Source organism: Apaloderma vittatum, unplaced genomic scaffold, assembly GCF_000703405.1.
Source record: "Apaloderma vittatum isolate BGI_N311 unplaced genomic scaffold, ASM70340v1 scaffold43101, whole genome shotgun sequence".
Taxonomy (NCBI): domain Eukaryota; kingdom Metazoa; phylum Chordata; class Aves; order Trogoniformes; family Trogonidae; genus Apaloderma; species Apaloderma vittatum.
Window position 1 is genome coordinate 8,615 of NW_009699229.1, and position 12,386 is coordinate 21,000.

At 43.1% G+C, this 12,386-nt stretch overlaps 2 protein-coding genes across 2 annotated transcripts in view; one reads left to right on the top strand and one right to left on the bottom strand.

The window, feature by feature from the left end:
- LOC104280592 (transmembrane protein 120B-like) overlaps positions 1-838 on the top strand; it is a 7,549-nt gene extending 6,711 nt beyond the window's left edge. Inside the window, exon 11 of the mRNA XM_009878278.1 lies at positions 725-838. Coding sequence (XP_009876580.1) covers positions 725-838 — 114 coding nt within the window. The remainder of the gene's footprint in view (positions 1-724) is intronic.
- A 2,648-nt stretch (positions 839-3,486) lies between these two features.
- RHOF (ras homolog family member F (in filopodia)) lies at positions 3,487-6,665 on the bottom strand (the record flags this gene model as incomplete). Its single annotated transcript, XM_009878279.1, has 3 exons — positions 3,487-3,651; positions 5,709-5,843; positions 6,556-6,665. Coding segments are annotated over 3 exons (410 nt in total), but the record flags the coding sequence as incomplete, so codon positions are not given.
- Positions 6,666-12,386: the final 5,721 nt, after the last annotated feature.

The window sequence follows — 12,386 nt, forward strand, 5'->3', positions numbered from 1 at the left end:
ATACGTGTGGGTAAATATCTCTCTGTGGATACGGGCGTTTAATAGCAACGGCTGCTCAGCTGCTGGTTCTTTCTGGCTGTTCCATGGGCTACACATACAAAAATAGGATGACAAACAAAAATGATGGCAGTGAATCACTTAAACACAGTATCCACTTTATTGCCCCATTTTTAGGGATCCTTCCACTTGCTTGTCTGTCCGTTTTCCAGCTCCAAGCTGGATAGCTTGGAGCACATTTTGTGTGCAGCGGTGCAGATCATCTGATGATCTTTATTTTGGTTAGATCTTGCTGTAACTGCTGTGCTCACTTTGTTCAGGAGGAACACACCTTCCCGCAGAAACTTGTTTGCCCACGCCCGTGCCACTGCTGTTTGATGATTGTAGCGTAACATTAATCCACTAGATTGGATTTAACGCTTTAATTTTACTGTCTGGTAGAGTCCAAAGGTGTTGAATGTACTGTGCTGTAATATTAAAAAGTAGTAAATGCTACTTAAATGATCAGGAGAAAAATAAACTTATGTGTTGATAATGAAATAAACTTATGTGTTAACCCACAGAGCTGGGTGCATGGATCTGAATTTGGCTACGTTGGATCTCTGTGCTGAGAGATCCCTGAACTTGCCAACCATGCCCCATCCCTTAAACACGGCCAAAGCAGTACCCTCAGCTTTCACTTCTTATTTTTTTGTATTTGTTTCACCCTTCTTCTCCCTTCTCTCAGGTTTTTGTGTTGGCTTTCACATTTCTGCTGCTCTTCCTTGGGAACTTCCTCACTACTCTCAAAGTGGTGCACACTAAACTCCAGAAAAACAAAGACAAAATGAAGAAGCTGTGATGCCTCCCCGCCCCTGCCATGCTCCCCAGCGTGCTGGGTTTGGGACAGATCCTGCTAAACCCCAGCTGCACGATGGACGGGCTCGGAAGGACTCATCCGTCCCCATGTTTGGCGAAGGATACGGACTCTGCCAGCACAGACTCAGTATTAACGCAAGCATGGCTCTCCAGTCCGCACTCCTGCTATTTATGTCTATTTAATACCAAATGTATTTGCTTTTTGTTGTTTTTTTTTGTTCCGTTTTGTTTTTTTTCCTGTATATTGAGCAGCATGCACCTGCCCAGCGAACCGCCAGCATTGGGAGACTGTGGGATCTACTGTAATTCCAATACTGGAATGATATTTAAACACTTTCCAGTTTTATTATTTAAATGATGGGTATGGGATTTGCAAAGGTTTACAAACACTCCAGGTTGATCGGTAATACAGACCAAATGCTGTTTTTAAAGGCATTTGTTTAAGACATATTTTCAGTGGCAATACTAACTTCTATGTACTGTGAAAAAAAGGTCCATCTTTGTACCATACTGCTGCTATACACACTTTTAAAAAGCTATTTAAAGAAGAGAACTTCTCTTTTGAAAAAAACCAAGCAAGCAAGAGCAGTTTTTTAAGGGGCAGGGAAGTCTGCTAGCCTTCTTCCAGGGAGACCAAGCCATCTGCCCAGGCCTGGAAACAACCTAAACCAAACCACTTGAGACACAGCTGCTGTAGCCCCTTTATGATAACAAACACACGGCCCTTTGGCTTGGTTTTTTTGAGATGTATTTTCTCCTTAAAATGGCCCCAATTAGTGTCAATGGGCGCAGTTGCACTTTGGTTTCTATTTTCAGTATTTTTTGCTCTCAGTGCCATTCTGGCAAAGGGAGGACAGGCTCAGCAGAAATATGAAATACTTTCTTTTAGATATTGCGCTTGTACCGGAAATTAAGAGAATGTAAACGCTCATTCAGGAGGATGGCAGAGGACAAGTTAAGGTCCTGCTTAACTCCTTGTGCTGCTTGAACTTAAACTTACTTACCCAAATAAGCTTGGTTTGGGTGCTGTGCCGGCTGCAGAGCAGTGAGCGGCTTTCGGCAGCGCCTTGCCCGATGGCGAAGGCTTCCTCTGAGCCAGCCCAAAGCCCAAGTCGGGCACGTGCTTCGGCAGAGCGCACTCTGAAAATGATGCCCTTCTCCCGCGCAGCGTGCTCGGGAAGAAATACGTCCGCACTATGGACTTGAAATGGTTTCTTTGGTTCTTCTGTTGCTGCGAGGCAAGCAAAGTTACCTTACGGTGTCACTGTCCTGTGGGCATGAACAATAAATTGCAATTTGCGTATTTTGAACAACTTTTACACTAGCTAGGCTGTATCTTGCCATGTTAACTTTTGCACACCCCATGAGGCTGGGGTGGTTTTTTTGTTTTTTTCTTTTAATCTTTTGAACTCTCTATTTATTAAATGTAAGTTGTTTTATTTTGAGAGGGATGCTAGGACCTCCTGGATCTGAGCACTGGACCTGGTTCTCCAGGGTTGGGGAGCTCTGCACATGGTGAGTCACTTGAGTTCTGCAGGATGAGAAACTCATTGAAAAAGCGAGAAAGGATTCACCCTGTGGAGCTCAGGGTAAATGAGGTAACTTCCTGCACGTTGATGTTTCAGTTTCCTACTGGGTAAGGTGATGGAGGTGGGGTTGCACAATTCTTAAGATCTTTCTATAGTCGAAGGCGCGTGCCAACTTGGAACTTTTTCTGATTCTCCATTTTAAGCCTGTAGGGATTCACAAATTAAATCAAAACAAAGCAGGAGAAGAAAGAACAAAAAAAAAGTTATTTCATGTTACTGACAGAGGATGAAGCTGCATGAAGGGTGTACGATGTGCAGTGGTTGTCTGACAGCAGGCTCCGGGCATGTACCACCTAAACTTTTTGGCAAAAGGTTGTGTCTTGTCACTGTTCTGCAAGTCCTATGTCCTGTAGGATGGGCTGTAGTTTGCCTTGCACAGAAAGCTGTGAGCGACACTTGTGCTGCAGAACCTCCTTCCCCTTCAAGGGTTTGGTTTATAATGGCTACAGACTGGTGATCGCTTCTAGAAATCTGAGATCTCGCTGCATGGGACATGGAAGAGAAGGAGGGGATTTGAGGCACAGGTACGAGGAGGTGCAGTGGGAGCACCCCTCATCCTTAAACACAACTGACACCTTCGTCACAAAAGGGAAAATTTTAATCTCTGGCAATAGCGGTGAATTCATCAATTAATGAACATAGCAAGCACCGATTTTACAGCTGCCACGTATTAAATAAGCTCTGTATGTTTATTGTAAAACGTGCAATTGTGTTGCAGAGGAAAAAAATCCATTAAGTTACGTAGTAGCAGTCGCTGTTTGTTGCAGTTTAAATAGTGAGTCCTGACTGGTGGCTGGCTGCAGTTAGGAGCAAAAGCCAGATGAACGGGGGAACGCACCATCAGATAACCTCGATCAAAAGCTTCGAAAACTTGTGAGAGCAGCACAACAAAAGTGCAAAAATACTAAAAATATTTAAAAATTGAAAATAAAAATTGTTCCAGGAATACAAACGTAATGAAAAAAGGGTCTTTAAAGTTACGCTGGTTTTAAAATCGGATGCGCTTGGCTCTCGTGCAGCCAACGCTCCCGTGCAGTCCAGATCACAACACCGAGCACACCCTCCGCTTCCTTTGGCGCTTGGCTTTTTTCATGGCGTTCAGTGCAATGGTTGTTGCTTCTTTAAAAACGTTTTCTATGTTCTCACGGCATTTTGCTGAGCACTCCAAGTAAACTTCTGCGTTAATCTGCTGACAGGCTTCTTTACCCTGGAAAGAACAAAAGGTAAGAAAAGATGTCAACCTCGCACAGGAGAAAATGAAGGTGAGATGGGGAGGGAAGGGAATTATTTTTTACATTTTCATATTGTGAAGGTCAGGAAGAAGCTGCCTCTGAGTACAGTGCTAGAGTTTAAGTGGCATTGGTAATAAACAGAGGCACTGTTAAAAAAACTAGGGTTTTCTGTGTTCCCTGTGTTGATCTAGAGCCTGTCCTAACAGCTCACTGCATTAGACACTCTAAGATGCAGACTGCTGATAGTATAAAAATATTCACAGCATTAGATTTGTTTCAGAGAAATGCTCAGGCAGATACTTAAGTGAGGATAAAGTTTCTACACGGCACTTATTTTTTTCAGGCCTGACCTTATGTGACTGTGTGATGTCAACTTCAGTAATGAATGTCACACGCAAGGACAGAATCTGGACCAATGTCTTGCCTTGTTTTGCTGGTGCACATGCAGGAACCCTGACTTTCGCTTCAGAGCACCACAAGGACTCAGCTGAAATCCTCACACGTGCATTTCTGACCCTCACCCCAATGCATGCGATGGGAACAGACTAGAATCTAAAATGTTTGCATGCAGTCCTGGTTGTGCGAAATCACTACAGACAGAAACACAGTGATTTCTTACTTTGCCTGTGATCCTTTTATTGCCAGTGCAGAGTCAGAACCCAGCTTTGAACGCTTGTGAGCTTTGGAGTTTGAATTCCAGGTCTGCAACCCACAGCTCACAAACTCTGCTTTTATTCATTATAAGCCCTGGGAGTGGGATCACTTGAGCACTCAGGCTTCTAGAGGGGGACTTTTCTTCAGCATATTTAAGTGAAATTTGTCTCCTTCCAGTTGTTTGCAAGCTGCAGTGCTGGCAATAGTGTTCAGCTCCTCTGCACCTGGCATTGGAAGCATCACGTTGTGCGACTCAAGATGCCACCAGCTGTAAAAGACTGAGGTAACGTATATTTAAAAGGAGAAAAAACAAATGGGAGGGCTCTCACAGGAGATGAAGTTCATACATCGTGTGGGCCCGGGAATTTAATTGCATGAGGCCTCAGCAGACTCGCCAAAAGTGTGTTGTTTGCCCTGAACCTCACGTGTAAGAGTGATGAAGGGAATGCATGCAAATGAGGGACAACCTGCAGCGGCTCACAAAGCAACAGGATGGGCCTCTCATCTTGTGTGCAAGGCAGCCAAACGGAAAGTCCCAGCGTGGTTTAGTGGTGATGCAGTTGGCTGTTATATTCCTGCTCTTTAGAAAAAGTAATGATTCATTCAAGGTCCTAGTGCACTTAACCTTGTTCCCCAGACTTGGGTCTCAAACGGTTCAAAAGCTGAAGTAAGCTGAGATGACCGGAGGAGGATGGCTTTGTAGTTTAAAAAAAAAATCAAACCACAACAACAAAAAGTAGGAGACCAGAGCAGAAAGGTGCCATGTGACAGGGGCAAGTTGTTCCATCACCGACTCTTCCTCCTCTACCTAGGACAGCTATGCCAGTGGTGTAACACTGGTTGTAAGTCTCACTGCTTTCTAATACTTAAAACTGAAAACATTTGATAATATGTAGATCTTTTTTTATCCTTTAGAGACTTCAAAGAAAAGTCTCTTATGTTAGAGAAGCCTGTCTTTACCACAATCCTGATCAAAGTACCAGTGATGGGACAAATGTACGCTAATAAAAATTACAGAGTCCAGCAAACTTGGCGAGAGTTACAAATTTTTAATAGTAATAACCCAACTCTGAAAGGAAACAAGAATGAGATGTAACGAGCCTCGAAGGCGTAGCTCGCAGTGTCCTTTCAGACACCCCAAGATATGCAAAACACTCTTCAAATTTCTCTTGAGTGCTAAAAATAAGTGGTGATTTGGCCACTTCCAAAAAGGAAGAAACCCATGTTAGTGCTGACTGTCAATGATTCCTTTATTTGGACACTGCAATCTCCTAAATTTGGAGTATCTGTGATTGTACTTGTGATGAACAATGCCACTGAAGTAAGCGTGCTTTATGTCTTGCAAGGAGGACGTCACTTTAAATGTGCTTTTACGTACCTGGTTGTAAGTGATGGGTTCCTGCTTAGAAGCCTTGAGCTTGCGCAATTGTTCTTTGTCTTTCCGAAGGTCTGTCTTGCAGCCGATCAGTACGAGCGGGACTCCTCGGCAGAAGTGATTCACTTCAGGATACCACTGATGGTAGAAAACCAAAATTTTTTACAATTAGCTTTTTTTTTTCCCCCCTGAAACCAAAACAGTAGAGCCAAGAAACAGAATTAGCATTTAATATATGCCGTCACTGCGGAGTTTTGAAAGTTGTTACTCTAGTGCTAGGAGCCCAACATGCACTATTTACATTAGAAACATTTAAAAGTCCACCCAAAGTCAGTTGCTTTATAAAAACACAGGTGGCATCTGTCGCTATGCCAAAGTGGTTATTTTACATCTGTTTAAATTCAGAAAAGCTCCTCTAAAGTCATATTTAAGAGCAGAATTTGGATGAGATCTTGCTTTGTTTTGCTGGTGCTATAAGCAGGAACACTTCTACTTGTCGTGCAGACAAGTGGTTGCTTACATCTCTCCTCTGCAGTAAAATGTACACATGATGGAAGCAGACCTGCATCTAAAATGCTCGTGTGCAACGTTGGTCGTGTGACATCGCTAGAGATAAAGCAGCAGTTTCAGCTGGTGTTAGATCTTTTTAGTGAACTGCAGAGCCATCCTCAGTTCTGAGCACTTAGAGCTGTGGAGAGGTGAGCTCCAGGTCTAAGGTCCGTGACCTTGGCATCTACACACCCAGAGCACAGGACACTAAAAGCATCGGCTGTTTTAATCTGACATCTTGTCATTTATCATGTGTATGTAATTCTTTTAAAAGGTTGAAGTAATTGAGAAAGCCTCTTACCTTAGCCACTACGTTATCATAGCTAGTGGGGTTCATGACATCGTAACAAATTAACACGACGTTCGTGTTCTGGTAAGAAAGTGGTCGTAGCCGGTCATAGTCCTCCTGTCCTGAAACACAGAGAATGTTTGGGATAAAAGAAATTTCTGTCCTTAACAAGCAGTATGATGGGAATATGTAAAAATACATATGTGAGATCGAGGACAATGTTACTGTAATTGCAGACTGCAAGTTTTCCTACTTGTATAATTTCTTCCCTTAAATGCAGGATATTCCTCTTCACTGACGAAAGCAATACTTTCAAATACAAAACATGTTCTTGGCAAGTTGTAATAAAAAGCTTGCTTTGTCCAACTGCTAAGTACTCAGAAGCAATTCTTATTGCCAGTTGCCAAGCTGCTGCTCACAAGAAAAATCAGCAAGAGGAATTTGACAGTTATCGATTAAAACATCTGTAGTTTGGCAGTGAAGGGATGCTGAAAATTGGGGTGTGCCTCTACTTGGTACCAATGATTCCTGTCCTGGAACCTGTCTCATTCCCAGGTCACATATTCATCGCCAGCCAACATACTCATCTCCAGCTGCAACCTGAAGAACTGCAGATACCACAAGGCCAGTAATTCTACAATACTTTGCTCCCCTCCTTAATTTAAACAATGGATTGAGATACAGGTTTTAACAAGGCAATCCCTACTGATAAACCAGTACTCAGTTTGCCTGAGATAGTTGTAAAATGGGAATCCTAGGTTTGGACCACGTTGTATTTGAGCTCCCACAAGAGCAGCATGCTCCGTGAGTGAGGTGCAGAACAAAGAAGGATTGATCCCTCAAAGTTTAATCCAGAAATAATAGACAATTGACAAAATTATGCATGCTGTATAAACATTCAGAGCAAAGACCTTACTGCTTAGCCCTTCTTACTCTCTCTCAAATCCACATACTTGTTTGCAACCAATTTGCCATTTTGTGGCAAAGATAATCCTCTAAATACATTAAAGGTGTCAGGTGCTAAACTTGGGTTTTTTTCTTCCTAACTTCCTCTGCTGTGTATGTTTCTCCCAGCTCAAGTTTATGCCTCTGAGTTTCTACCAACGTAGCCTGTAAAATCAAAAGATTCTCCCAGTTATTGCTGGCAATTTGTGAGGCAGACAGGACTGTCCCCTTGGAAGAAACATGTTCATTTGCTTGGAATGAGAACATACAGCTGAATTCCCACTCTCCTGGATGGGATAATGGAAGAGGTGTCTTCAGTGACGTGACACAATTATGCTGTATTGCAAATCAAAAACTATAGACATGCCCCAGTGAACTGCACCTTCAGCTCCAAAACCAGCTGTACGGGGTTTTTTTAAGCAAATAGAAAATAAAGCAGAAACTGCTGCTGTATAAAATGCAGCTCCGTGTGTATCTGGATTTTCAAGTACAGAGCACAGAACAAGGTAGAGCACTGAGACCACCGGGGGAAGGTTAGATGGTAATTGCTTAACTTGGATTACGGTCAGATGATTGCAGTGCTCATGTGGAAGGAGAGGAAGCTATTCTTTAAGAGCTCAGTTGCTGAGGCTGTAACAGGACCCAGACAGAGCTGTGTCTAAACATCAACATCCTTCTCACTGAACACAACCCCTTTCACCCCCTGTCCTTAAGTGCTGCTCAGGCAAAAAAGGGCCTGGGAGACTTTTCCTCTGTAGAGCTGTTCAGTCTGTGGTCAGAGCTTATTTGTAAACAGATTTAGGTCTTCTACGAGAGGAATTTTAAAATGAAGGAGCAGGGCTGAACCTAAGCAGTAACTGAATGTATATGCAAACTCCCCAAGTGTGCTTCCTCAAGCACAGGTAGCTGTTTTCCTTCCCCAGTAAGCAAAAATCATGCTGTGGGAGAATCAATTAAATATATGCCTACGTGTGAACATATCTGTGACTCTCCTCTGCCGCCTTCACCTCACTGTAACATCAGAGACCCTGCTTGTTTTGGTTTTTCTAAAGAAAAAAACTCCATTCAGCTGAATTCACCTAAAATTTGCTAATTCTTTGCAAAGATCACACTCCTGCATGTCTCTGTGACGTGCTGTGTACCTCACATCACTGCAGCTGGGCCCTGCGGCAGGGCGGGACCTTAAGTGATGGCTGAGGGTGAACAGGGCATCGTGGTTTAGGATCAACATGGAACTTGCCATGGCGAGCCCTCACAGGCACACAGAAATGCACTGTGCTCTCCTTGATTTGTTATTCTGCAGCCTCCACAGGAATACCCTGGTTATTGGCTTGCCAGCTATGTTTTTTCACTATTATGTTTAGGAAAAAAAAAAAAAAAGGGAAACAGACATTCAAACATTAGAGGAGAACACGGGGAGAGGGCACACTTTAATTAAAAAGTTGGGGTTTTTTTCTTCCTCAGGCACACCCACCCTTTCAAAGTTATGAAAAATTATTCTTGCATATACTGGCCTTTAAAATTTCTCTTAAGGCCTCAGGCTGCCGTGCATGTGTCATTACAGACATGAAAAACCCTGCTGGAGGCTTTGCATGTGCTTCCTGCCAGTTAGAGCAAGTACCCACAACGGATGAGACATTGCTTCCTCCCCAGCTCAGCAGAGCTCTTGTCTTTGCTCTGGGAAATTCCTGCACCAAACCGCAACAGAAATAGAACCTCATGCCTGGACTGCAGCTAAAGCCTCCACACTGCTCTCTCAAGACGTAAAAAAATAGAGTGAATTTACCTCTTGAGGCCTTTGCCTCTATCAAGCCCAGCAAGAAATGGAAACTTGTAATTGAACAAGCAGCTGCAAAGCCTGCTTGCAGATGAGACAAGCGGTATTGCAAAGCCTTTACACATTGCGTATGTTTACCACCAACTTCCCGCAACAGTAAGAGGTGCCTCTGATGAGGAACATAGAGTAGCATGGACAAAAGTCTTACAACAAGTAGTTACTCTAGCATATTTTAGACTAACTCAGAAACTTAATTTGTTACCAAAATTCTTGTAAGGAAAAAAAGCGCACCTTTTCTAGCTTGAAATGTTTGATTCCTAGGCACTTTGTTTGTGTCCTGCTCCTTCAATAAGTAGGGCAAGCTCAAAGTCTCAAAGCTGCACAGGACTTGACAGTACAAAGAATCCTTCTAACTTTAAAGAGCCCACAGAGCTGAACCTCTCCTTTACCTTCCTATGATGCTGAAGTACATGCAAGATCCTAAAAATATCGAAGCCCTTTCTGCAGAAGGTGCATCATGAAGATCCAGGGACACTTCTTACAGCTTTGTCTTCTTCTCCCCTACACTGCTACATGGCACTTCTCCTCAGAACTGGGTTTTACATCCTTTTGATCCCATTTAAATGATTTTACGATAATCTGAATGCTTTGGGAACCTTTCAGACTGAAAAGCAAAACACAGGCATAAAGCTGTTTTAGGATTTTAGAGAAGAGCAGGACCAGCTCAAGTAGTTCACGAAGTCAGAAGATAATTCATAAAATATGGCGATACCAATATGCTGCACTGTTAAAACTACTGCACTTCCAGTAATAATTTATATATTTAGACTCCTCTTAAAACTGCAGTTGCTGCTGTACACCCACCCCAGAGCATCAGCACCCAGCTGAGAGAGGAATTTAATTAGCTGCTGCTACACGACACGATAGAAGCGAGTCAACATGATGAAACACCGATTCCAAAACTGCATCTCCTCTGCTGCATCCACGTGGCAGAGGGGCAGGAGCTCCTGTCTCCTGAACTGGATACTCCCCTTGCTCTTCTCTTACTGCACTATTTGAACTTGGAGGACACACCACAACTCTCGGTCCTAGTCTAACCCTTAAGGGACTCAACGTCAATTTTGTATTATTAAAACCAGGATGGGATTAAAACGTGTGCTCAAGTGAGTTCTTCCTCTAGCATAACTTCCGGCTTCAGAAAGAGGATGAAAAGCTGCTTTACTTACAGAGTGTGACACAAATCTGCAACACAAAACTATGCAAGCAGCTTTGTAACAGAACCAAAACTCAAGCCTTGCCCCCTCCCAAGCAAATGCCTTAATCAGGGTGGCAATGCCCACCCTTTCTTTGCACCTCATCATCTTGATGTTTCTCATGCAAAGCCGAAGAAATTTAACAGGAAGGTAGGGGACAAGTGTCAGCACCTCTAGCAGCTCCTAGCCTGGTGGCCGTTACACTATTTTGGGAGGTAAAACACGTTGAGTTTCAGGGTTTCTGGATGAGAGATGGAAAGCAATTGCCCTCTCGAGGCAGAGAGCTCTGCCAATTAGACAACAACAGCGTCTCCACTTCCCAAAGTGTCTCAGGGGACACAAAATGTGCCTCACTGTTCTTCGAGACAGTGACATAGATGTATAAGGGCAGACACCTTCCGCTGAAGTTACACGCCTGAACGAAGAAACAGTGAGACAAGCCACCAGCAGCGGCTTCCGTGTTCTCTGGGCTGCTGGCGGCTGTAGGTCTTATGCAGAGCTGAACGCAAGGAGCCCGGCACTTCTGTCACCCTTGCGAGAATTGTGTGCTGCAATACTGAACTTGCCCTACCTACTGCCGATTCTGGATCCGTCTTCGTTCCTTAAAGCCTGGAAGAGACTCCGAAGGCAAATGTTGGAAGCTTGAATGTGGTGATTTTAAAGGAGAGTTGTCCAAATATCAAGAATGCTAGAGTAACTATTTGTTGTACGACTGTTGTACTATGCTACTCTATGTTCCTCTTCAGAGACACCTTTTGCTATTGCAGGAAGTTGGTTGTGAGAAACTGAAGAGGGATTTCCTTGGCACAAAGAACTTGCCACAGTGAACTTACTGAATTTTTGTTTGCTGTCCCTCTTCAGTTGCTCACACTAGATTTCAGCCCTTCACCTTTAAGACTTTAACACAAAAGCCTTGCAGTTCAGTAGAAACTATGTTATCCAAATCACTGGACTTGAGACCAGTAACACTCACACAGTAAGGTATATTGGCAAATTGGATGCACAGGATCTTACTATACTACACTAAAGAATAGCAATAGAGTTCACTTTTAGATTAAAAACCTTAAAAATTATCTATTCAGATATCACCTACAGTATGCAAGAAGATACATGTGTTTACTACTATTAAAAATTAATATGGACTGCATGTGGATCTTATCTGTCTTGGTATAAATTTGGAACAACTCCACAGACTTGAGCTGAAACAGATGATTTACACTGCTCTGAAACAGAGCACGTGTCAATTTTAGGGTTCATTTAGGAACACAGCTGGATAGCAGTCTAGGAACTCTGAAGTTGAGCACAAACCGTTTCACAAGTTCCTGAAAACCTGAACAAACTACCAGCATTTTCAAATAACTTTTACTGCTACGGGCTTTTTAACACAAACCAGCCTTTTTCTTCTTCACTGTTTGATCACACGTGGCAGGAGATTAAAATATTTCCCTGGGTGATTGTATTATGTTTTGTATCTGGGAACTGGGTTTAATACCTTCAGATACATTTGCTATTCGATGTGATTCTTTTTAACAAACTGGGTTGTTAAAATAATGAACGAGTCCGTGTCTAGAAGCGCCATTAGACAAGCAACCCTTTTTTTTTTTTTTTCTGGAAGGCACATTTATGCCTGCAACAGGTACCAGTTGTTGTTCCGTTTGTACTTCAGCACTCTTAACTGTGATATTATGCTGAAAGTACCCAAGCAGAAAAGCAATTTGAAAACACGTCCAGCTTTAGAGTGTTCAGGCATCAGCACGGTTTAAGTCGACACAGCAAAAGCTGCCGGAACAGAAACACGGGCACGTTAACCGGAGCAGCATTTTACACCGGTAAAAGCAGTTTCTGCTTATTTATGTGAAATGAGGAGG